This window comes from Rhododendron vialii, chromosome 13a (assembly GCF_030253575.1).
Source record: "Rhododendron vialii isolate Sample 1 chromosome 13a, ASM3025357v1".
Taxonomy (NCBI): domain Eukaryota; kingdom Viridiplantae; phylum Streptophyta; class Magnoliopsida; order Ericales; family Ericaceae; genus Rhododendron; species Rhododendron vialii.
The window spans coordinates 33042136-33069103 of NC_080569.1; the positions used below are offsets into that span (position 1 = coordinate 33042136).

At 36.5% G+C, this 26968-nt stretch overlaps 3 protein-coding genes and 1 long non-coding RNA gene across 4 annotated transcripts; 3 read left to right on the forward strand and 1 right to left on the reverse strand.

The window, feature by feature from the left end:
• The first annotated feature begins 2909 nt into the window (after positions 1-2909).
• Positions 2910-15362, forward strand: LOC131314632 (uncharacterized). Its single transcript, XM_058343420.1, has 18 exons — positions 2910-3148; positions 3232-3328; positions 4268-4321; positions 4625-4677; positions 5723-5756; positions 7147-7219; positions 8430-8542; positions 8705-8779; positions 10018-10103; positions 10953-11082; positions 11200-11289; positions 11725-11787; positions 12209-12300; positions 13649-13714; positions 13797-13863; positions 14145-14233; positions 14526-14652; positions 14963-15362. The coding sequence occupies exons 1-18, from the start codon at positions 3093-3095 to the stop codon at positions 15023-15025; spliced, it is 1428 nt and encodes a 475-aa protein (XP_058199403.1). The 5' UTR covers positions 2910-3092; the 3' UTR covers positions 15026-15362.
• Positions 9639-9905, forward strand: LOC131314633 (uncharacterized). The gene is made up of 2 exons (XR_009196464.1): positions 9639-9783; positions 9817-9905. It is a non-coding gene; the product is annotated as an uncharacterized LOC131314633 (long non-coding RNA).
• Positions 15363-15903: 541 nt separating the features above from the next.
• Positions 15904-16543, reverse strand: LOC131314634 (histone H3.2). The gene has a single exon (XM_058343421.1). It carries the CDS (start codon positions 16466-16468, stop codon positions 16058-16060), a length of 411 nt encoding a protein of 136 aa, XP_058199404.1. The 5' UTR covers positions 16469-16543; the 3' UTR covers positions 15904-16057.
• A 5945-nt stretch (positions 16544-22488) lies between these two features.
• Positions 22489-25697, forward strand: LOC131314635 (IRK-interacting protein-like). Its single transcript, XM_058343423.1, has 2 exons — positions 22489-23070; positions 24039-25697. The coding sequence occupies exons 1-2, from the start codon at positions 22825-22827 to the stop codon at positions 25524-25526; spliced, it is 1734 nt and encodes a 577-aa protein (XP_058199406.1). The 5' UTR covers positions 22489-22824; the 3' UTR covers positions 25527-25697.
• The last annotated feature ends 1271 nt before the right edge of the window (positions 25698-26968 follow it).

Sequence of the window (26968 nt, forward strand, 5' to 3'; positions counted from 1 at the left end):
TCAATCAAGATTCGTACTCAAATAATAAGATCATTCGAGATTCGTATTTCAATTTATATAAGTATGGAATCAATAAAGATTCATCAAGATTCGATCAATCAATAAAGATTCGTATTTAATTTTGTATTAGTATGGAATTCTCTTGTTTGTTTTACGTATATCAATAATAATAAGGCCAGATATACATGGATTACGGATATATATAGTACATATAATGGATTAAGATTTTCGTTAGAAGTGACCAATTAATTCTAATCATCATCTCATTGAAAATAAGGCTGGAAAGAGTCCGATAAATAATCAGACTACACCGTGCGTCCAGCCTGCCAAAGGGACGACCAAGAAAAACTAGTTCTTCTATTTCAACCTTCTACCCAATTAGGGGTAGCTTGGCATAATCAAGGCCCGTTCCAGTTTCTAACAAAAGAAACTTTTAAAAAAGTAAGGTAATTTCAAATTCATAATTTTTACGCAAATAATTTTCCTACTAATATGGATTTTATTTGATAGATCTCATTAAAATCTTTTAAACGGTGCAAAAAAAATTAAAAATTTATTTTTCATTCCCATTATATTTGAGCTTGAAATTATATTATTTTAAAAAAAGAAGGTTTAAAAAGAAAGCAGAACGGAGATTCATCCTTCCATGGATAATGTTATGGCGTCTATTTCTAAGGTGTCTCTGTTATGCCTCTTGTGATTTTATGTTATGCTTCTTGTAGTTCCATGTTATGCCTCATGTGTCAATCACAAATAACTATACCAGTAAACCACAAGAGGCATACCAAATACACGTAAGGGGTAGACATCATAGCACTATCCAGGATTTTGTTCTCATTGTTTAAATTCTTTGGCCTTGTTAGTTTTGTACGGAGTATTATTTTTTAATTATTGATTCGTCTCAACAACATAAATCCAAAGACTAAAATAATCTAAAACAGTCGATTTTTTTTATTAGTTTGTCTTAATTCAAAATTTAAAAACTTTTCGTTATATATTATACTTGAAGATTCCACTATTCAAGAGGAATCAATAATTCAACAGTCGATTTTTTTTTATTAGTTTGTCTTAATTCAAAATTTAAAAACTTTTCGTTATATATTATACTTGTAGATTCCACTATTCAAGAGGAATCAATAATTCAAAAGTAGTAATACAAACTAACAAAAAAAATGTTATTTAAAATAAAGACAACAAAATATTCACAACAAATTACTAAGCCAAAGGAGGTAGATTTAATCAACTAGGGCTAACTCAGTTGACTAGGATTCTTGCATCTCATTAGGATACCAATAGTTCGAATCTCTCCACCTGCGTGTAGGTGTTCTTCCCTTAGAGGGGCGTTTCCTTTATTTTTTGTTTCTACCATATAATGTGCTTATTTATTGTATTCGTTGCGTTATTGGATTTTAGTTGTCTCATGAATTTTTACAATTAATATAGTGTCCCGAATTTGTACTAATAATATGTATATTTGATGAAACGATTTCTTCAATCATTTGACAAATTCATAAATAAAAAAAAAGAGAATAGATAGTCTCAAGTTTGTCAGTGAACTATCCGCTGGTCATCTTGACAATCGGAATCTCTCGGGGTGTAAAGCTGTTCGAATAGAACAAATACATAGAAAATTATGTTAATCCTATATCAATCAATACCTGATCGGAGTATGCTTATAACTTAAGGTTTCGTTCAGTTGTCAGGAATATTGTACAAGAAAGTTATTCTCAGAAAAAGTCATGTAAAGTGAAGTAAAGGAAAAAGAAATCTATTTTCCTGTGAGTATTCATTTGACAAAATTTTTTTGCAGAAAAACTCAAGTTTAGTGGTTCATTTGTCTGGAAAAGACGCTTATAAGAAACTTCTTTATTTTCCATGGCTTAAAGTAACTTTGAGAGCTAACACATACCTAAAAACGTATTTTATCTAATACAAAGCCTTAACATGAAGCTTAAAAAATAAGTAGATGATAACTAAATAAATAAATTTTAAACAACTATACTTGATTAGTTGCCGATACAAAAATTCATTGATAAATTGATGATTAGTAAGTACAAAACAAAACTGAAGACTAATGACAAGATAAATAAATACAAAAAAATCAATTACTAATTTTTTTCCACAACAATTATCTCAGAAAGTACCACAGTAGTCAAAATTGTTGTTACTCACGTAAATCTCAAAGTGTCTTTCTAAGAATTTAATTCGTATTTTTTTGGTATTGGCGTCATTTGCTTTTTTTCTTACCCGCTAATTATTTTAGCTCCACAATGGAGAAAATTTTCCTGCAAAATCCTATGCTTTTGGCCGGATCACTTTTGTAAGAAAATAAATATTGCAGAAAAACTTAAGAACATGTTTTCCACTACTTTTCTGTCAACTAAATACTTCAAAAGTTATGGGAAAATTGATTTTCTCGTCCTATCCTGTATTTTCCTGACAACTGAACGAGGTCTAAAAGAACCCATTTTTGCCACGTTAAACCTGTCCATATCATTACAGATCAGCATCCAATTAAAAATGATTCTTTACAAAACTGATAGGCATCGAGGCATGAGAATCTCTACCACATCAATGAGTCTGATCATTAAAATAGGGCTAGTTTTGGATAAATAAGTCACATTTGTTTTTTATTTTAAAAAATGCATTTGTTAATTTTACGTTAAGATTTTTTGGATTATTGATTCGTCTGATGGAAGGAGTCAGAAAAGTAAAAATTAATGGTTGAAACTTAATTTTTTTTGAATAAAAACAAAAATAAGAGAAAAGACAAAATTTTTGGCTTAATTTTTATTTTTCCGATTATTCTTATCAACACGAATCAATAATTCATAAAAATTTGATATAAAACTAACAAATGTGAATTTTTTTTATAAATAAATAAAGACAGATGATATTCAGCCAAAACCAGCCTGAGAATGAAATTGGAAATCGCCGAACCGCACCCGTGCAGTCCACTGCCAGACTTGAGGCAAAAGCTGCCGCCAAAACATCCACTGACACAGGTATAATAAGGCGGGAAAACTACATCTTCGTACTCGAACAAGTGTAGACTGGAGAGAGAGAGAGAGAGCGTCCATAGTTTTTCCTCTATGGATAAATACCTGGTCCCTCTCAACCCTACTCATCAGACCAAACCCATCAAAAGGTAACATTTTTCTCAATTGATTCTTTGTCTGTTTGGTTTTTGTAATTTTTGTAAACAATCTTTCATTTTTTTCCGATTCAAAGGCCTAGGTGGAAGCGGATTCTCTCTGAATTGAACGGGAAATTCGAACCCAAGTACCGGCACGACGTTTCGGGTCTTCTGTTGCAATCTTATTATGAGGTTTCTTGCTTCCCAATTATTATTATTTTTTTCATTTTTCGAGTTTATCAATTAATATTTGATTACCTTTTGGTATTATTTTTGTTGTTAAATGTCCAGTTTGAGAAAAAGAGTCTCTCAATTACCCAACTCTCATCAAAATGAGTTTTGCCCAAAATCACTTTTTACCCAAATCAATGGAGATTTTCTTCTTCTTCTTCTTCACTCAAGCTTGTCGAGGCTAGTTTTTCAGTCTTATAATTTATGATGCGGCTGCCATTTATAAGGAAAATGCTATTCGTTAAAGTTTAAAGAACGGATTCAAATGTATGAAAAGTGCATAAAAGTGTATTGAAAAGTGTAAAAGGTGCATTGGAACCTGTATGTGTTTTTTTTTGTCTTTTTCTTAACTTATCGACAGCCCAGCAATAAAAGGACCCAATTTATAATTAAACATGAGTTTACAAGTTACAGCATTGTAGTTCTTCATATCTTTTTTGCATGCCCTTTCTTCGTACCTAATGAAGGCTTTATTCAAGTTCATCCTTAAAATTTTAAATTTTGGTGTGAAGGACTGAAGATGGACCAAGAGGAATTCCATCCCTTACTCTCTTTTTACAGTCAAACTCAAAATTTGATTGAAAACTCCTTAAATTTCACTCCACCCTTCACTCAAACCTGTGCAAAATTGATAGTTAATCAAATTTTTAATAAAATGAAGGGTGCCTCAAGCCTTTATTCAGAATTTGAAAGCATATTTTGTACCCCTCACATTACATCTTTACCTTTTATGAAGCTCGTATCCAAATTCATGCTTAGATTTGTGTTGGTTCATTAGAGTGGTTCATATCAAATGAAAGCTTTTCCTCAAAATTTCACACAAATTTGAGTAAAAGGACGATTAAGGGTTGGGGATGGCCAAATAGAACTGATGTTGATTTTTTTCTGTGTGTTGGAAAGGTTGGATTGTTTGCTCATACGTATCACATTGGGGGAGCACAATGTCCGACACATGTAAGCATAAATGGCTACCTCAGGAATTTGTTTGATCCAAATTAAGCTTCCTGAAGTTTGTTTTCATTTGACTCAACACTGTTTGGTTGCGGTGAAATTTTTTGCAGATGGGCAAGGAAATAGATTTCTTATTCTTACTCCCATTGTTCCATTCTTGAATGAATCTTGTCTCAATTGATAAAGTTTTTAACTTTTTATTGATTTCCAAGTGCTTCCAACCCGAGATTCTATGTCTATTGTAATTGATTTCTTTTCTAACTATGATTTGCGGCTTTGCACCAACTTTGGGATATTGCTATACAGATGTGCTGGTCTCTTGATATTGAATATATGGATTACCAAGCGGCATACAGAAAGTCAGTGTCCTTCCTCTACACTTCTCCTGCGACAAATTTCGTAGTTTACTTTTGTTTACTTTGTGCTATTATAGCTCCTACAGTCCTACTAATCAAGAAAGACACCGATGCGGGGAATCCCTGTTTTTCGTCCACTTCTTTCTTTCTTGTAGTACTGACCTTATCACAATTTTTTGTCAACGGTTTTTTTTGGGATACCGCGGGTGGGGGAAGTCACACCCAATGTATTCGTCTCTGTTTAAGAGTACAATTGATCCAGGAGAATATACTCAATCTCTGAACCCAAGGGTACTCTAAAAAGTAGGCTTTGTCGTTAGAGCTATGTATTTCAACGCTTGTACTATGCTTTCAGTTCTGCTTTTCTTTTGAATCTTAGTTTGCTAGCATTCTTGTAATGTTGGTTAACGTGTTAAATTATGCTTGTGATGTATTTTCTGTTGGGTTTTGCCCATGTGGCAGTGGTTTTTTTGAAAAAAGAAAAGAAATAGTTGGTTGACTGGTTATCATTTATTGGCCTAAGTTATTGTGCTTATTGGAAGTGCTTAAGCCGTGCATGGAGTAATTGTGGTAATTGGTTCCAAGAAGTCTTTGTTGTACTGCATCCATCCAGATTCTTCTCGGCAGATGAAGAGTTTATTGACTTAAGTTATTTATAGGGACATCTTGTGCTGTGATTATGTATAAGAGTAAAAAACGGCAGAGAGAGAAAATTGTGTGAGTTTGAGGGAGATAAAAATACCAAAAGCTTGAGAGCTAGAGTAGGGTATTTTGTATCTCATTGTACTCATTCAATATTAGTGGAAGTTGTTCTCTCTCCGTGGACGCACCCGAGTTTGGGGAACCACGTATTTTGGTTGTGTGTGTTCTCTTGTGTGTGATTTCGTTTTTGTTTGTTGCGCTTCCGTTGCGGATGGGATTACCGGGCATAATCCCAACATTTTCTTCCTTCCCAATGTGATACACATCCTGCTACCGTTTCATGATTTTCCTCTGATTCACTAAATTGTGCTCGCTATGATTTTTCTGTTTTCTTTTTCTTCCTTAGGCAGGGTGTCTCCGCTCTGGAATTTGACTCCAAGGTGAATGATGCATCATCAGGTTTAGAATATGACATTGAAACTAGTTGGTTTCTCTACTAAAGTTAATTCTCTCTTCTTTTCTCAGTGGAATTGTTGTCGCCTAGTATGTTTATGGTGAAGTATAGTTAGTCGTTTCACAGCACATGAACCGCTTTTGATAAAGAATGATGTGGGACCTCCAAAGAAACTTCTCCAAATTATACAAGGGATTAGACATGATGTTTTAAGCTAGAAAGCTTAAACTGCAGTCCAAATGGTTATGTGAATTTGAAGATGATTTTGAAACAATGGTTCTAAATCACAAATCATTTACTATTAAAGAGAATTGTAGATAATATGAAATATAGGAAATTGAAATGTGTACTATGCTTTGGTTTGGCAGTCTAAGATCAAGTGTGATATAAGTAATCTAAGCCTTGGCTGAAGTGAGAGGTTTAGATAATATAGATGTAGCAATATGTTTTGGGCCTAACACAAGCACGGGAGTATAGGTTGAGAGAGGTATCCTCACTGTGCCAATCAAAGAAAGAGAGGTTTCCTCATTTGCCACTGCAACCAATCCAAGCTTACATATATGCATATGCACAAATTGTTTGACGTTACTGGGCATTAAAAGCCAAGTCCTTGAGCTTCAGTTTACTTATATAGAAGCATTCTGTACTGCAGTATTCTCTCTGTGGCTTTTGATCAAAATGACTGGGATCTTGTGTTTTGTACATGATAAAGTGGGTTAGAATATTATGAACAAACAAATATTAAGGCTTTGGTCACATGATAGACATTTGAGCATTGACCTGAATTGGTTTCAATCCAACGAAAAAAAAAAAAAAACCCTGAATTGGTGGCTGTGATATCCTAAATGCTTTAATCGTGCATTAGTTTTGATAATGTTTTATGCTTTCTTTTCATGCAGCCTTTTGTTCTACAGTTTCTTTTAGAGTTTGAACAAGTGTCATGTACGAGTTCCTTGAGTTTAGCTGAGACACTTTCTGCTCTGCTTCATCATAATAGGCATGTAGTTTCTTTTAGGTTGGGACAAGCTTCGTGTAGGAAAGTGCCTTGAGTTTGCAAAATTGAGAACCTTTGACCTCAATTTCATCACGATAAGTGATTCCGCTTTTTTACAGTTCTATTTCCTGCTCGAGTCAAAACTCACTTTTGTATTCTGACTTGAATGAAGTCGGGAAGTAATATGATAAGAGCAACTGCTTGTGTCCATTAATTCACGCAGGCACTGCTTATGCTTAAGTCATGCAAGTTCAAAATACTCTTTCATCAAGCTTTTTCACCGTTATTTATTTGAAGTTTAGATAGGAAGGGATAGTTTTGTGTGTTCCCTTGTTCCTCTTTCCTTTGCTTTTACACCGCTTCTTTTTCTTTTCTTCATCAGGGTATATACTTAGCATCGGTGACAAAAGCAGGATGCTTGACAGTGCATGACTTTGAAAATCTTTCTTCCCAGGGTAAATAATTTTTTCCTTGCAAGTTCCCATGCTGGAGTTCTCTGTACTTTTAGTCTCCCTAGACTTACTATGACCATGTTAATTTAGATCTGTTAAAGTTTTGGGAGTTCATTTTTTTGGTTTTACAAGTTGGTGCTATAAATATGCTTTTGGTCGTAGTTTCTCAAATTGCTCCTAGACATGGTTCATTCTAATGGATGAGCCCAAGTATGAAGGTTATTTTACTTATGGTTTCTGGGTCACTATGCCACCAGCGTTCATACATGAGTTCAACCATTTCTAACCCCTATATATAAAGAACTTAAAGTTCAGAAGTCCTTTTCATATATAGAAGCATTTGATGATGGTGAAGATGCTTGGATTTTGAGCTGCAAGTGCTATGGATTCTCCATGCCACTTTAGCTGGCCAGCTTTATCTTTATATGTGACATCTTTTTCCTTCTTAGGACTTGTCAGCACTCAAGGTATAGTCCATTTGGACAAGAAAACTAACTGTTGATTAAAATAGCTCATCCATGACCAGCAGTCAATTTGTTGCCAAACTAGCTATGTTCCCTGGACTTTTTTCTGAAATTGTGAAATACTCTTATTGACACTTGATACACGGACAAGGATATGGAATAGGTGTCCTATATGCTAGATGGCCTTGTTTCTAAGGAGTTTGTATAATGAATCGAATTGGTTAACATAACCATGCATGCTCAAGTTTGGTTTCTAACTATCATTTCACCGTTGCGTAATATAAAAGTCTTTTGAGAAAGATGGAATGTAGCTGTGCCCAGGTCTTCCTAGATGTACGAATCAGGTGAGTCAGACACCATACACCTAGTCAACACCCACACCTGCACCCGACTCGTACCAGAACCGAAACTTACGCCCAGAACTCCAACATGAATGCTTCTATGTAGTTATGACTTTGACCAATGCTTACACAAGGTCTTGGACGAACTCTGTGTCAATACTTCATAGTTTGACTGTGCAATTCATAGTCTTCATATTTACATCTCTGCTTATGAACATAACTAGCTATCTAAGGTATTTACTCCTCTTTTGCCTGAAAAATAAATTATTATTACTGCTCACCCATACTAAAGTTTTTTCTCTTTTGAACTAATAAATTGTTTGTTGAAATCAATTTCCTTTTCTCTGACAGTATTCTTTCTCTTTACTTGGAATATCTACTTATTCCCATCTTCTACATTGTATCCAGTGAACTTCAAGTGTCCTTCGGGGTTTAAAGAAGACGAGACAAAGCATTTACTACATATTTCTACACCTCAACAACTTGATGTGGTTAGATGGAATCTTGCAAATCAGGATGAGGTATGATTTTTATGTCACTGCCTCTTTCTACGCACTTCAAAACATTACAAAAGACACTCAAGTGTCTCTCACATCCCAGTAACCCCATGTTTTGTTATCGCCCACAATCTGTACAAGGACTCACTCTATATTTCCTCAAGTGTAGCGTGTTTACGCTTTCAGGTAGCTTGCACATCTATGAAAAGCAGTGAAGTGCATATCTTTGATATTGGTTATATCTCGTCCGAACCAGTTGAGGCAAGTTTCTCTCCAGAATTTTGATTTATGTGCTTCTACTACATAGTTCCATAATTCTACTACATAACAAGGAAACACGGTGCACAATGAGTAAACAGGCCACCTGGACTCATATAATAGTTTTGGGAGGTATTAATCAATCAATTTGGGACAAGCTCTAATATATATCTACATATATACACACGCATTATCAAATCAGGTCTACTCTCGAAGTAGAATAGATTAGGTTTCAAAGGCCTCAATTCTTGGCAATTTTCTGAGGTTATAGGTTGAAAAATACCGGTCTTTCTTTTTCTCTGCAACATGCTTACACTATCTTGATTTTTTTCAAACTTGGCTAGTTGTATAGACGCATTACCTTATGTTGTGACCTAGACATCTAACCTTAGTTTTGGTAACCCTGTATTGAGGGTGACAAAATCGACTCTAGCATCATGATTTTGCTTTTCACAGCAAGAATCTAGTTAGAATCTGGCTTCCATGGGGAAAGAACCTTGCTCCAAACCGGAACAGAACCTAAATGAATGTAGGAATGCCAATGCAACTTTTAAAGAATCCAATTCAAAACCAACTTCTATAAGCGGAGAGGCTGCCCAAGCTCACACTTACTCACTAATGTGGGGCAAGTTTAACACTCTTTCACATGCGCGACCTTTGACCTGCACGTAGAGAGGTAAACAAAGGATGCATAACATAAGGGATCACAATAAAACAAGGTGAACTTGAGACAAACCAATGGGCAATCAATCAAGAGCGTCTTGTTCAAAAGCGTAGTTTTGATACCATGTTTGAAGTATCAAATTCATGTAGCCGACCCCAAGTGATTGGGACATAAGGCTCGCTGGCTCAGTTTGGTTTGGTTTGGTTTGAAGTATCCAATTCAACACAAATTGGGACGGTGAGCTAACTTTTTGTGTAAGAATATTGGCCACAAACTCAATTTGGTGACCCTATCTCCCTGCATCTATTCACCTTAATTTGATTAGGAAAAGACAGAAGAATAGGTCAAAAGGGCACATACGTTTGTGTTTCAATAGGTCAAAAGGGCACATACGTTTGTGTTTCACAACGTACGATCCTCGTCAAAACATATGGATGACCTTGATCATGTTACATTTCCCGGCAAATATGTAACCTCATCCTTCAAAACTGTTTCTAGTCTTTGTCACATAATCGGAAAGCAAACTCTACTGCAATGGAAGTTTATGATGATCACTTTTTGTTTCTCATACATGCAGGTGCTAAGAAAGCGGCCTACCGGTATGAAATCTGATGTTCATAGAGGTTTATCTGATATTGCTTTCTCTTCAAATAGTAATTCAAGGTTGGTAAAAGTAGTTGCTCTGGTGAGGAACACATAGTTTGATTGCATATCCTTATGGTTGGATCACCAATTGTTCTTGACAAAATACTTAATTCTCTTCTTCCTACAGACCAGTCTACTACAAAATTAAATTCATAGGAATTCAATCCACGCAAAGTCGTCATGGTCATTCACAAGCATATAATTCATTTTGCTTGGATAGTACCTTGGGTTCAGCTGTCAATGACTAGTTCCAATTGCAGATTTAGTGGGGTATTCTTCGGCTAAGTTGGTCCTGTTAATGTTCCTTTCATGTTTCGGGGGTATTCTTTGCTCAGAATGCTTAACCTTTGCACTTTCAATCAAAGGAATCTCCTTGGTGCTTGCAGTATATTCTGGCCAGGGGAATCTGACTTTTTCTTGTCTCAGTTTCGTGTGCAAATATAGTCCCAAGACAGCCAACCCTAATTAACCTTTAACTAGTCAATATTACTCTAGCTGGTCTGTACCTTGTTTATCTGAGATTCTAAGGGCCGAAAAGTGATTGTAAAGTACTCCTACGTCAATGTGCAGGACTCGTTAGTTTATGCTTGTTTGTGTTGGAATTAGAATAAACTAAGATTGCCTGATTTGTGGATCACGGGTCATAAGGATTTAATTCTGGCTTACTTGTTTTTGCCTCTGATTTGTTGCCTCATTTTCCATACTTTGTGGTAAATAAGCTGGTAGTATAAATATTTGAGGCTAAATCCCTCTTTGAAGTTTTCCAATATAAAGAAAAATACCAAATTCTTTTGTGTGGACTTTGTTAGGACTCTGTAAGCTTTTCCTAATTTGGTAATGTTTTACTTCTGTTATATGCTTTGAAAGGGTGCTCGCTTCTGATACATATGGCGTGGTAAACGCGTGGGACAGAAGAATGAGTGATCTTCCATGTCTTGAGCTCACAACTCATTCAAGCAGCAAGCTCAATAGTATTCAATTAATTGAAGAAAATCAGGTAACCCAGTTGACATGAACTCCGGGTCACCGCAATGTATATATCAAGATATAAGAACCTTTTCCCCATCATCTTATCTGCTTGACTTCATGTTTTTATTTTTTTCAAAAATATTAGGTTGTTTTTGGTGCTTGCGAGAATGGTATTATACATATCTGGGATCTTCGTGGAGGAAACCCAGCAACTGCTTTCCGAAGCCATAAAGAGGTGATATAGGTGGAATCATGGACCCAAATATTTTCTTCTTATGTCCAGTGTCAGTTTACTTGTTCTTGAAATGATGAGAGCTGAATAAGAGCATGTTAAAGCATCTTTAACTATAACAGACGCACGGGAATTGATGTGGGGGTGGCACAATTTAGATGCCAATACCTGCCTATACATTACGATTACATTAGTGTCCATGTCATTTAGCTATTAAACTTCAGTTTGTCAATCCAGCATTTTGAAGTATCTATTATTGACAAGCTCTCAAATTGATTTACCACCTTCCCTGTCAAATAATGTGAATTGAACATAAAACACACTCAACATAACTTTAGTAGTCTCTAAGTTAAAAATAAATTACTGCATAATCGAGTTACTTGTAAAATTTAACTAATACTGAGATATGGGAAACTTATTTTTATATCTCTCATTCAGGCACATTCTCCTGTGTCATCGGTGAAATTAGCATCAGTTCTGGAGAAAGTTGGGTCTTTGAAGGTAATTGAATTCTGTCATGATGTCAGGTTATTTCATTCTCTGTTGCGTTCACTCTCTTCTAGTTGCTTTAGCTTACTTTTCAGCAGCGGCTTTGAGATATAATCGCATATTTTGGTGAGATATTAATCCTTGTCCTTTGAATTCATGCACATTTAAAAGAGTCTAAGTCCTGTACAAGCAGGAAGAGGTAGACAGGCAATGATTATAATTTTTGTGATGATACAAAGATGTTCCATTTTTAGCATATTCACCAGAGTAGAAAATATCCCCTGAAGAAATACATTTCATGTGCGTTGACATTGTGTTGGGAGGGGTTTGGGAGGAATGCCAAGCCTTTATTAACTAGACCTCTTTGGTGAATATTACTGAGCCTTGATTTACGGTAGTGGTTGAAACTTGACCATATGGTCTTATTGTGCAGGCTCAATCGTATATTGTTTCGAAGGGGATATATTCAATTGATATTGATCCATCCTGCCCATACCAATTGGCATTCCATCTTGATGATGGTTGGTAAGTGCCGGAATAAGAATTCTACTCTCTATGTATGTGTTACTACCTTAACATTGTTGTCTAGCATTCGCAGATCTCCTGTGGTTCTTTTGTTGTTTGTATCTGTTGAAAAGTCGACAAGTAATTTATGCATCCTTTTTTATAGTTTCATAGGAAGATTTTTATGCATCTGGAATAATGTGCTTATTACCTGGTAATTATGTTTCTACATGGAAGTAACAGAATGGTATCGGAAACTTTCAAGCTCCAAAATTAATCCTTATATAGGAAGCATCAACACACCTATGGAAACAAGGGAGGCCTAGGCAATCACACCTACGTTCTTAAGGACTTACACTTGAGACAATATCCCTTTCCGTTTTCAAAACAAGGCAATTTATGACACGTTTGTGGAAACTGAAAGTTGGTGATGAAGGAAACATGGTTGCCAAATAATTGTCTGTGGGCCTGGTGATGTCCAGTAGTTAAAATATCTAGCCCAAGCCAGGCTACAAGACTAATGATCCCACCTAGACTTCCCTTGGATTTTCCACAAGAGGTGAGGTATAAAGAATTGAAATAAAATTCAAAACTCCTTTGAGATATTGCATATGTTCACCACAGGATCAAATACATGTATTTGTTTTTATAAGCTGTTGGCTCTCCCAATTCTACTACACCTTTGACTCTAACATTTGGAAACGAGGACTGAGTGGCTAATAAAGTCAATGTGTATAAATTTGAACATTACCCCAATACCCTCTTCGTCAACAACTTTTTGAAGTATAAGTTAACTTGTTGAAGTATGCCTGTTAGAAGTTTGGAGACTAAACCTTCAAAATGTCACCGGAAAACAGGAGTGCAAGCTGGTGTTTTACTGCAAAGTGCAAACCTTCCTCTTTCTCATCAAGTCTGCTTTCTTGGATGAAGTCAACTTATGTTCTTTGAAACATGAAGTATATTCTTCTGGCGTTGGTTCGTCAGCAAAGTTTAGTCACCTATCAAAATGGTAAAGGAGGAGCCTTGATGGGTGTTTCTATGTTATGCACCTTTTATGTGTTAAATTAACAACTTCTGTGAATAGGCAAAAGCTTCAGGGAGCATAGTTCCCATAGATACCTTTTTAAAAAGGATTTGGTAGACAATTCCACCTCTAGTTGTGACTTCACTTTTCCAAAACACTGACCCAGGCCAAGGACCACAACCTATAGAGACATGATTTTGGAGATAATAGTAGGGGGAAATATTCTGATTGTTGGATTAGGCTTGATTCAGTTAAATTGTTCTACGTACCCCAGTTCCCAGATGATGTCTGCCAAACATTTTTATCATTGACACAAGTATGCTTGATATGTGATTTTTCACATAGGTCTGGTGTTTTGGACATACATAATTTCCAAGCGACACATGTTCATTGCCCTCCTCCTCCTTGGCTGTGAGTATACCGACAGAAAGTGAATATAACTCAATTCAAATCTTCTTTTTTTGTAATAAACTCATTTCTTTTCTGGGTTCAGAGATGGTGAAAATGTTTTCACCAATTTATCATGCTTGAGGAAACCATCATGGCTACGAACAGATTCAGTAAGTGTTTTTATATGCCTCATGTATGAGTACTTATGATACTTCTTTCTGTCCCTTATGTCTTCAAGTTCTTCCCTTTTTAGCTATTAGAGTTGGGTGATTATTTCAAAGAATCAAAAGTACCCTGGACTTGGTGAATATTAGAAGTGTCAGGCTTAGGGACTACAGTCCCACATAGTGCTTGATTTGGGAACTTCTGGTTCATTTCTATGTGGCACAGAAGCAAACCATGAATTATAAGATGACCCAATGTGTAATTCTTTGCTTGTTGTCAACTCTAGATCTATGCTGTTGGATCAGCATATAATGATGGAATTCATCTTTTGGACTTCTATCCAGACCCCAGCTCCCCATGCCACGTTGACTACAAGTAAGAAACTAGCTATATGTGTGTTACAGTTGTTTGTTTTGCTTCCAAAATTCAGTCGTGGTAGAAAAAATCCATTTATCTCCTTTATTTTCACCCTTGCTGGAATATATTTTTGTTTCATGGGTTGTGGCTTTTAACCTGACTATTACAAGCTCTGTGCCCCATTGAGCAAAGGTTCATATGAAATTTCTGGAGTATAACTAATACAAGTGTATCTTTTTTTTATTTATGAAATTTCTGGATTAGTTAATATTCTGCATGAAGTTAATTCTCTCATTTGTGCTGGTTTTAGTGAGGATTTACAGTGTGGTCCTAGGGAAAATAGCCATCACAAGCAAAATAGGTTTGTTCCGTTGTCTGAAGGTGTCACTGCATGTGCAACTCATCCACTCAACAGCACCATTGTTGCTGGAACCAAGGTAGGTTCTAGGTAGGTTCTCTTGAGTTTTGACTTTCATAATGAATATATATGCATACGTATGGGTCTATGTCATCTTTATTTACTCCAGACCTTGCTATAGGCATGAGCCTTGTGCATTGAGTATGGCGTAATTCTAAAATTATCAGATTCCTATATTAGGGATCTTGGTAATTGAACGAAAACAAAAATTCTTAAATCAATTGGAGGGGAGAACAAAAACAAATTCCGAAAGAATACCTCATCTAAGATAATGTGTTCTTACCATAATACTTCCTACTCTCAGTAACACTGTTGGTGATTTATTTCAGCGATCATCTTTGATGCTGATTTCCCAAAAATACTGGTCAGCGGATGCAGACACAACTGTGTGAGGAATGAGAAAAACTACTGGAAGCCAGATTCAAAACCCATAAATCAGAATACGCTGATCGGCATTTCTGATAGAAGCCGGTGATAAAAAAAGGTTTCACAACAGGAAGTGCTAACCTGGGCTCTCAATCCATTGATGCTCACTACTGAAAGCATGCACTAGCCCAGAAAAAGAGTTTGAAGTCCTTGGAGCTGTCACTGGCTTACATTTATTGTAGGAGAAATGGTGGCAAGAAACTGCTGTATTGCATTAAATTATTTATGGAATTGAAAATAGCTCTCAATGAAATCATATGGGTTTCCTAGGTGTACCTGCCATGGAGCTCAGCTGGTTGGATTCCTTGTTCTCTTCATTCCTACTTAATTTTTGGGGTATTTTTGTGATAGCAAATTATTGCATAGTCAGATGGTTTGTTTCCCTAATTTGTGCAAGTTTTCAACTTTATCTTTGGCAACCAAAATTGTTTACCATGGTTTTGCGAAAAGTAAAATGTGACAGAAACTAAAGATGTACTCCACTTCCACTAATTTTTTTCTGATCTACATATTCCCACTAAAAACCCATTATCCCAAAACAAACATTATGAAAGATTCAAAGCCAAAATCTTCTAGTAATTTTTTCAATCTTTCATAAATGGATATGAACACTTTGAAAGGTTTAGATAGATGAAAAATTTGAATAGTAAGCATTTATCCACCATAAAGTCACATGAATGTTCAAGTTGTAGAAAATCCAAATATTTGAAACCTTGGAAATTGGATTACAGAAAAATTTATCCACTCCTTGACTTGAAGATCCTTAAATTAATGCAAATCTGCACAAACTGACCTAAAAATCAAATCATAATAAAAAACAGAACAGAACGAACATAAACCAGTCTGATTCTTGAACAATAGATTTCATTAGGTTCAACATCATATCATCATTCACCAAACAAAAGCAGATCAGTTACAAATAGAGCCAAAGAACAACAGTCTTCTTGAACAAACGACGACCTAAAGACAGATCTCTACATCTATCTACCCATCGAACCCTAGGCCCTCTCCCCACGAATCCTCCTCGCAAGCTGAATGTCCTTGGGCATGATCGTAACCCTCTTGGCATGAATCGCACACAGATTCGTGTCCTCAAACAACCCCACCAGGTACGCCTCGGCCGCCTCCTGCAGCGCGGCCACGGCAGAGCTCTGAAACCTCAGGTCGGTCTTGAAGTCCTGCGCGATCTCCCTCACCAGCCTCTGGAACGGCAGCTTCCTGATCAGAAGCTCCGTGCTCTTCTGGTACTTCCTGATCTCCCGAAGCGCCACCGTCCCCGGCCTGAACCTGTGCGGCTTCTTCACGCCCCCCGTCGCCGGCGCCGACTTCCGCGCGGCCTTCGTCGCCAGCTGCTTCCTCGGCGCCTTCCCGCCGGTAGACTTCCTCGCTGTTTGCTTTGTCCTTGCCATTGCTTAGAAAACGTGTGAATTTGGAGAGAGAAGGTTTATAGGGTTTTGAGTGAGTTGAGGAAAATGGGATTTGGAGTGGATTTTTATAGAACCGAGTTGAGGAGGGCGGGAGGTTTGAAAATATTTGGGATTTGGGACAAGTTTGGGAGGTGGATGAGGGCCGTTGATTGGAAGGGGAATGGAGGGTATGGATTTGATTGAGGTTTTTGGTGCGGATAGCGATCCGTGTGAAATGTTAAGCAGCCAATGGGATTCGAAGAAAGATACGTACGAGTTTAGGCCGTCGATTTGGTCCGTTCAACGGTTAAGATGAGTGGCCTTTTTTTGATTGGTCTCTGATTGGGTCAATTGGGATAATTGGCCCCAATGTTGGGCCTGTGTTTCCAACATAGGCTTGGAGGCCTAGCCCAATTTCGAGTCCCAGCAAACGAGCCAGGCTTTAGCGTGTTCGAGCTCGGCTCATTTACTAAAAACTCGAACTTGAGCTTAGCTTGACTATAAACGAGTCAATCCTAGTTTATTTACTGAACGAGCCGAGCTTATACAACCAAGCCAAGTTTTGGACCGTTAAACTTAGCTCGTTTAGAAAACCTGCCTAAAAGTCAAGTTTGAGCTAGCTCGGTTCGTTTGTAGCTCTAGTTCCAACTCGATCACCATTTTTTCTAAATATGTGTCACTGGTTATTTACTTCTTTTTTTAGCTCAAATAAATGATACTAGGATTCTCACCTCTGTGTGTGTGTGTGTTTTTTTTTCCGGATTGTTTCATCATTTTTTACCTTCCGAAGGAGCTATTAGGGGCATATGTTTTGTTATTTAGGGCTCGGTTGATGCGTGCTATATGTTGAAGGAGATTGATAATGAGGAGGGAATTGAAGAAGAGGGATTACTACTGAAGTTGGTAATTAATTTGATTGGAGGTAGAGATAGTGTAATTTTTGTTTTGATCAGCAGAGATAGTGTAGTTAATTGCCATAATCATGTTTGTTTTGATTGAGTTGTGAGAGACGATTAATGTAATACAACTTCTTCTTTTTTTTTATAATTTGTCAAACTTTAGAAGTAATTTCATTGATACAAAAATCATACATCGAGAACGGGTAGCCACTCTCAAAGAGGGAGGAAAATAATCGCAAAGGAGGCCTAAACTCACAAAAGAACATTTAGGACCTCACATAAACAGGACTCGTTTCCGACCTCGAAAAGTTAGCACAGCAAGATGGCATAGAAAATCCACCACAACTACACCCATAAGGAGTGAGAGAAAGTCTCACGCAAGGGAAGAAAACCAACAAAAAAAACAAAAACAAAATCCATACAGAAAGTCTACGAGCAAACAACAGATCCATACCTTTAAGTCCAGCCGCCAAAAAACGCCGATCAAGACTCTCACTGCCGCCACCACCGCTTGCCACAAGGCCAGCCAAGACACATAAAAAATCATAGAACAGAACCTTGATCACCACAGTAGCTATACCCCACCATACAACACCACCAACTGCTATCCCCGTCCTAAGAAACTATGCCCTCCATCACCACCGACTCCCACACACCACCATATATACAGTACAACTTTAATCATGTTAGTTTTGGTTACTATTGAAGTTGGTTTTTGTTTGTTTTGATTGACGGAAGGCAACAGATTCACATCTTTTCTGCGCCCGTGATGACATGATAGAATCCTCAAACAGCTAGGGGCCTCAGAAAAGTCTATCAATCAAAACAATACTCATAGGACCACCTAGCTAGCTAGCTAGCTTACGAGAAGGATTTGGTGCCCTTATTTCAACTTTTATAGGGACAACTTGGCGTTTTCTACTAGCTACGAATGTTCCAAGTTAAAGCCTATATGGCCTCGTACAATATGCAAAACAAAAAACTTGCACATGTGATGTGCCCTAAAGAGGGAAACTCCGCCATGAATAAGTTATTCACCGTTCTACGTAATTTTACTTTTTTAAAAGTATTTCGGATGATCGGATAAAAATAATCTATTAATGGCAATAGGTAGTACCTATTACTATTGATAGATGTTTTTAATTCAGATCGTATTTTGAACGGCCGAAATTGAGTCCCACAAAACTAATTCACAATTCCTCCGTGAATAAGTTTTTATCGCGCTACAAATCCTAAGGCAAACAACTTAGCACCATTGCCATGTGACCAATATTAATACTAGTAGGATTGTCTGCCGTTTGAAATTTCTTTCTCTAAACATAATTTAGACAGTTGGACTTCTAAACTTTGGATCAATTGGATCCATTTTAATCCATTTTATCGGTCACAATTTTATACAGAGAGGAAATGTGGTGTACATTACATTAGGATTTGGGAGCCTATCCTTTTGATTTTAAAGTCTTTCATTTTTAGAGTTGGGGTGTTCGGATCAGCTTACGCACACCACAACTATTTCCCTTTTCCGGTCCAGTCAAAGACAGGTCATGCACACCAGAACTAGGGGATTCACAAGAAGTTGCCGAGTTTGAAATTCATGATGGTGTTTGAGTTTACAGCTCATCCCTATTGCCACTTGAGCTACCCCTTACAGTTACATTTTAAAGTCTAAGATTCTTTGAAATAGGACGAATGCTATTTTTTTTTATCTGAGTTAGTAGAGGAGAAAAAAAAATAAAATGAAAAAATAGATTAAAAAAATTACTCTATTTCTAATTGTAATTTAAGGGGAAAAAAAAGAGTTTCTTTTTTTTTTTTTTTTTGTGTGGGCGAAACCAATTTTTTCTTGTTTAGTTTACTCATCAAGACAAAACGAACATACATAAGTAATTAACCTATTTCAAAGTAAACATGGTCAAGTAGAGATCTCTCATAATGATTTCATTTCATCATGAATATTCAAGAGCGGTTAAGACGTGATCAACCACAAACTCAAAAAAGAGATACTATCAAATATCTCTGACGTAATATGATAACCTCTCACAGATATTTCTCTTAAATTTATGATAGCCATCCAATCAATTCATTTATTCTCATGAAAAGTCGTCTTGTATCACTATAATTAAACTATAAAAATATATCATTTCTGTCATAGAATTAGGTTTTTTTTTCTTCTTAATTGCGCTGCTAGTTCAAGCGACACCAAAAATTTATGGGAATTGACAATTGACCTTACCCTTAAAACCCCAATACTTGCCGTGTAGATATAAGTCTTACATTTCAAAACAAAGAGGGGTTTATTTTGTTACTTATTTCATTTGAGATTATATGTACAAATTTCCAAAACTTAAATAGACAAATTCTCTAATTATTTTATATACTATAGTTTATATATGTAGGTTAATGGAAAGGGATTGTTTGCTTAAGCTCAAAGCCTCAAACTTCCTTCCTTTGGAAGAAAATTGGTTCATTTACTAGGCAGTAGGCGCAGTGTCACAATTTAATCACATGAAAGGGGAAAAGATATAAATCATACTCACCGTTTGAAAGTGAAGGGTTGACAAATACAAGACTCACTTTTTATGTGGTAGGAGTACTATTATGTGTAATCTTATGGTTCACGATTCTTTTCAATGAATTTAATTGAACATATATATATCTGGAGTTAAAATTGTCTGATTCTATAATTCTTTACAGGATATGGTAATACTCATATAATGTACATTTACTAGGTCAAGAACGAGGCTATAATATGGAAAAGCACACCCCCCAACTTCTTAGTTCAAACTGTTCAGAAATTCAGATGATCTTTAAAGTGAAGTTTTCTTTTCTAGGAGTATTTTTTGGTCAATCGATTTGAGAGATCAATTATATCATGTGTGAATTACAAAGTACTCCATCCGTTCGGATTTAAGAGTCACTTTTGGGAGTTCGTGCCATTTTTCAATCAATTATATTTTGTAATTTATAATTTTTTTATGTAATTTTGAAAACATTGTCTTATAGAATTAATTGAGATCTATAAAACAAGATCCATATTGGATATAAATAGTCCGATTCCTATCCACACTTCTTCCCGTCTGCACCTCCCCTTTCCCGATCGAATTTCGATGATCCAAGCCGCTCAATGTGTTCAGAACGTGATTTTAAGGGTACTCGGGAGAAATCGGCAGAAAAAAAAAACAGGGAAGGGCTTGATTTGAGTAGTTTTTTATTGAACTGTTCAATAAAATACAAACAAAAACTGTTCGGATGAAGCTTTTCTTAATCAATTTTTTTGCCAATTTCAAGCGGGTACTCTTAAAATCACGTTCTGATCACATTGAGCGGCTCGGATCATCGAAATTTGATTGAAAAGGGGAGGTGTGGACGGGTTAGGGGTGTGGATTTGATCCGGACTGTGGATATAAAATTTATTACCAATTTAAAGATATAACTCATTTTTTATCCGGTTAGAATTGAACAAAGGACTATTAAATCCGGACGGAGGGAGTACAAATCATGTGACATAACATTAATTGTGAGAGTCCACGAGATAACTAGGCCCAACAACTCAACTAAAAAGAAAAAAATGCAATCATAGGGAAGAACCAAACAAAAGAAGAAAGGTCCCTCTAAAGGGATAAAACCCACACGCAAGGAAAAATTCAAACTCGTAACCTTATAGTGAAATGCAAGAGTCTTGGCTTGAGCAAGCCCAGTTGGTTGACTAAAGATGAAGTTAACCCATCTATATATTAACAAAACCCACAAGTTTAATACTACAAAAATATTTGTTTGGCTCACTTTTTTCTTGCTGTGCTGTCCTTGGATATTCTAATCTGGTTAGCACCTGAATACTACTAGTTGATAAGGATATAATAAATCCCATGTGTAATTTAAGGCTTTACTCGGTCCCCGGTGTCTCCAGACTCTCCACAAGATGCACTTTTCAGAGGAAAAAGAATAGTGTTTGGAAGGAATTTAGATTCTCCTGTCCCCCACGAAACTCTTTGGGAAAAATCTGCAAATCTACAGCTCACTGTTCTTCAGTAGACGCAATTACCCTTACATTGGAATTTTCTTTCCCCCTATTTCTTTACATTGCAAATCTAAGTTTACTGGTTAAGCAAATCTATTGCTAAAATTGTGAAGGTAATTTCTTGTGCCGGAGCTGGTTTTAAATGTAGCTTCGACACACTTGCCACTGGTGATTATTGCATAAAGGCTAGTTGTTATCAAATAAAGTATGCCAAACAACATTGATAGAGTAAGAATGAACATTTTCTTGGTTTTTTTGACATCGTAAGGCAAAAAGTTACTTTGATTGTGGCTAAATGACAATAACTAGAATGGAGCTGCTCTGAAACTCGATTGAAGATCTCATGGGTGGTTCAAAAACACCTCTTGTACAATGCGAAAAGAAGGGACTCTAAGTAATTTTTTTACCTAGTTATTTTTCGTAAATAAGCTGATTATAATGGCTCGAACTCATGCTGATTCTGATTTGGAGGAGAGAGAAATGGGATTTAGCAAGGGTGAGATAGTCCTTAAAAAATATACAAGACAATGATATATAGAATTAAAAAGTTGCTAAAATAATCAGACTTGATGGAAAAGAGAAAATACAAATGCATTTATCTAACATTCTTAATATTTGCCCACTTGTATCCGTGTGACTTGATGAGAACGGCAGCCTTTAGACAAACTTTTAAACTAAATGGTTGGGTGTCAAATGACGACAAGGGTGTGATTCTTGGGAAAGGTGGTGACGCACAAGAGAGAAATAAAAGAAAATTAGGGCGTGTTTGGCTATTGGATATTGTTGTCACTATCATTAAGTCATTGTTTTAATTTTGTATTATTTAAGATAATTTCAGAATTATTGATTCGTTTCGATGAGAAAAATAAAAAAAATAAAATTATGACCAACAGCTTCAAAAAAATACTCATTAAAAAAGGGGAGAAATAAAAAAAAGACATTTGATTACTGTTTTTTGTTGGGTCTATATCTTTTTTTTTTTTTTTTTGGATCCGGATAATCCCTATATATCTCCAACCAATTACTAAAACAACTGTCACTGGGGCATTATGGTAACTTCCTACTTCCCACGCCTACACACTGAAAAGAACAACTGCACATCCCCCACTTCTCTTTCTACCCTGCTTCACATGCTCTCTCGTTCCCATTATTATTCCATTGCAAAAAAAAAAACAAAAAACAAAAAAAAGTTCTTTGGAATTGAGCCCTCTCTCTCTCTCTCTCTCTCTCTCTCTCTCTCTCTCTCCTATTCAGCTATTCTTCATCCCCAAAATCCAACTCTTGGATACCCACTTGGTGTGATCAGTTTTGTTGGTTCAGTTTCTCTCTCTCAATAATTTCTCAAATGCATTAGAAAAAACACATGTATATTCTTTGATACTTCTCCATATTCTTTCATTTATTAAGGAGTATATGCTATACTCTGTTTTTTTCCCCTGTTCATGGCACCTACTACTACAGCTGAAATCCTTGAAACCCAAAACAGAAATTACAACACCGACACCAATGAAATCAAAAGAGAAGAAGTTCAAGCTGCAATTGCCAAAGCAAAGGAGCTCAGAGCCCTTCACTCGGCTCTTGTCCAAGGAAACAGCCCTGCCAATTTCAGATTACTACCCTCTGGTTCTTCCCCTGTTCCAGGCCTTACCCCTCAGTTATCTGCCCAAGATTACCCTGTTTTTACACCAGTGAGTTCTTCTAGTCATTTCCCATCAAATTATTCCATTTATTCCTATTCTAATTATGATCCATGTTTGTTTTTGTATGTTACTTTTGGGTTTTTTCTAGCCCCGTTTCTTGTGGTGCTCATTAACTTTTTATCCTTAATTCTGCTTTTCATTAATTGTTTATGCTTTCTAGGATTCCTTAGACTTTGTTGACCTTAGACTTTGTTGAGCACATGAATTAGTACAGAGGAATCAAAGTTTAATTCATCGAATTATTTTACTTCATTTTTTAAAGGTCTGTTATCTTTTTCTTTATAATTCTTCCTCTTTTGTAGAAGTCCTTGTTCCAAATACAGCCTGATAAGAGTTATGTCTAGGTAATTAATTAGGTGAAAGCTATCATACACCCTCATAGAATGTTACGTCTTTTTGGTGCATAACGGTGTATGTTATGCGTAATTTTGGAGTAGGTTACATATGTTTTTAGTTAGTTACGAAAGAGGTGAACCTTGAAAGTTTATGGTACGAATAGTTTTGACTTTTGAAGGATGATGATACACATATTTTCGGTGCCTGTTACGAGTGTTTTGGGTGTATCGTATGCATATTTTTCGTCACACTAGTTACACATTTATATGGTACCAATTATGTATTTCGTAACCGATACCTTAAAAATATGCATGGTACACATATTTTTCGTCACATTAGTTGCACCTTTTTCGATTTCCAATCCCTTGTGCTGTTACATGTGCTTCTCCTTTCATTTCCCTTGATGATCATAGACTGTCTGTTAGTTTCTAATTTCTATTTGCATTTTCCTGGGAACATGTAAACTTTGTTTGGCGAACTTTCTGTAACCAACACTTCTCTGGAAGCACCAAAAAATGTTTCCAAAAGGCGAAAAATTGCCAAGACATGAAAACAATGAGCATATTGAAACTTTTAGCTGTCTTGTTTCTGAAAACATGTACTATGTTCGATTTTGGCAGAGTTATGAAGATGAACCATTACCCGGGTACCAACAAATTCAACTAGAAAGTCGAACTCTATCTGAATGTTGGAATGAGTATAGGATCGGAGAAGGAAGTATCGATGAAACCCTCTTTTTACCCAAAAACATGAATGCATCTTCAAGAAATGGATTTGCGTACTTAGAGTCCCATAGTTGTCCAGCTGAAGATCAGAAGTCCATCGGTGGTTCATTTTCTCATAACCCTTTGTTTCCTAGAAATTCACCGAGAAATGATTTCTCCAACTCAAGCAGAAGAAACAGTTTGGGGGAATTCAGATCATACCGATCATCTTCTTGCAACAAATGCAACCCCGCAGTTATAAGCAAGAATTCCAATATCCTAGCACCTCTATCGGACTCACATTCTTCTCTCCAATCGCATCAAAAAACACGTGGACTTAATTTCTCGTGGTGGTTTCCCTTTTCCGGGCTAAAGAAAAAGAACAAGAACGTGAATTCGCCAAACAGAATGCAACCAGAGGAAAGATTTTCCCAAGCTTTTAGCGACTTGGGGATTTTGTCGATTGAGGCATTGAAGAAACAGCTCATGGAAGCAAACGAAAGTAGAGATGCAGCCCTAATGGAGGTCGCGGAAATGAAATCCTCAATGGGGGATTTAAGACAGAAGTTGGAGCGTTTGGAAACTTATTGTGGAGAACTAAAAGAGGCCTTGAGGCAAGCAATGACAACGGAGAAGGATTCCCACGTCCCGGAAACGAATGGGAATTTGAATTCTATCAATGATATGCCCGTGAGCGAGGAAGTAATGGTGGAAGGTTTCTTGCAAATAGTATCCGAAGCGAGGCTATCAGTGAAACAGTATTGCAAAACCCTAGTAACCCGGATCAACGAAACGGATGGATCTTTGATGGAGAATTTGAATTCCCTTCTCCAACCACACAAGCTTTCTGCAAATTCAAAGTACACGAAGGCAGTTTTGTACCATTTGGAGGCAATCATAAACGAAACACTCTTCCAAGATTTTGAAAACATCGCATTTCAAAAAAATGGATCACCGAAGCTCTTAGACCCTCATCAAGACCGCCAAGCACAATTCCAATCGTATGTTTCCCTTCGAAATTTGAGTTGGAGTGAAGTTTTGAATAAAGGAACCAAATACTACAGCGAGGAGTTCAGTAAGTTTTGTGACCAAAAAATGAGTTGCATCATCAGTACTCTGAATTGGACTAGACCGTGGCCTGAAAACCTCCTCCAGTCATTTTTTGTGGCAGCAAAGTGCATTTGGTTGCTTCATTTGCTTGCGTTCTCGTTCAACCCGCCATTGGGGATTCTGAGGGTGGAAGAAAACAGAAATTTCGATTCACATTTCATGGAGGATGTTTTCATGCATAAGCGGAAATCGAGCGGTCCGAGCCGGGTTAAAGTTATGGTGATGCCGGGGTTTTATGTGCAGGAGAGAGTACTTAGGTGTAAGGTTCTTTGCAGGTATAAGTCCGCAACCTGAGGTGTACGTTTTTCCTTTCTTTTTCCAAGGGTAAGAATCTAGCTTATTATTTTTGCTTTTCAAGTTTCGTTGATATGTTTATATGGGTTCCTTCAACTGCTTAAAGAATTGGGAAATTTTTTTGAGGATCAAAATTCTTAGTTGAAATGGATTCGTTGAAATTTGATAGCATGTGTAATTTGGCTGTGAAATTTCTATTGTGACTAGAGAATCTTAGTTGATGAACTAAAAGCTAGACTACCATACTAGATTTGATTTTTCCTGAAGTCCATTAGCTTTTGGTATTTTGATTTGAGTAGATATTATCGAATTACTCAAAATTCTTTCGAAGTTTTAAAAAAAAATAGAACACTTGTTCGAAATGAGTTCGGAGACTCCGTTGGGAAAAAAAAATGTTTGGAGACTCCATTGTCAACAGAATGCATTTCTTCATTGACGTTGATAAGATCCTTCCATTTAGCAGCAACTTAGGATGGCATAGCATTAAAGAGAAGGGCGAGGTTCAAACGAGGAAAGGTTTTCCGGTGGATACCTAGGACTCAAAGATGAGGAAGGAAGTAGTAAGTGACAAAATGCTTCGGAGAGTTGAAAACAAGCATAGATCTTGAGATTCCCAAATAGGCCAATCTTCCGAACTGCTACTGAATTCATGGACAGACAAGAGACAACCTGATGAACTAAAACATCTTAGTAACCAGAGGAAAAGAAAGCGATTCCCGTAGTAGCGGCGAGTGAAATGGGAATTTTGACTATACGACCATTAATTGGAATAGATATTGAACAGTGAACTCCTCAGCTAGCATATGAAACAAACAAGGGAATTTTTTGGGAAATTGTGATCATAGATTTATGTGAACAAATCCGAACACTTGCTAATTTTGTCGGGTAATTTCTATTGTGACCTGATCATCAAGAATCTTAGTTGATGAACTAAAAGATAGATTATCATACTAGATTTGATTTTCCCCACGTCTAGTCCGGGCCTTGACACATCAAGCTTTAAGCTTGTTCTCTTTAATAAATCAGCACTTTGTATTTCCATTAGCTTTTGGTATTTTGTTTTGAGCAGATATTATTGAATAATTTAAAATTCTTATGAATTTAAAAAAAAAAAAAATTCGAACAAAAATTTGAAATGAGTTTGGAGACTCCACCGTCGATGCATGTGGAATGCATAATTTGACTGTTGGGGCCATTGGAACAGATATTGAAATCATTTTACTTGCTGAAAAATGTCAGTTAACGCTTGATACAAACAAGAAAATTCTTTATACGAAACTGTGTGTATAGATTTGCGTGCACGAATTCAGACTCAAGTGTGCCCTTTGGCTTCGTTCCGCTAAGGTTCTTATTTTTTAAGTACTTATTTCTCGTTTTATGAGACAGGTTATTCTCTCACAATATGCATGTCACATTTAATTCAAAAAATAAGTACTTATTTT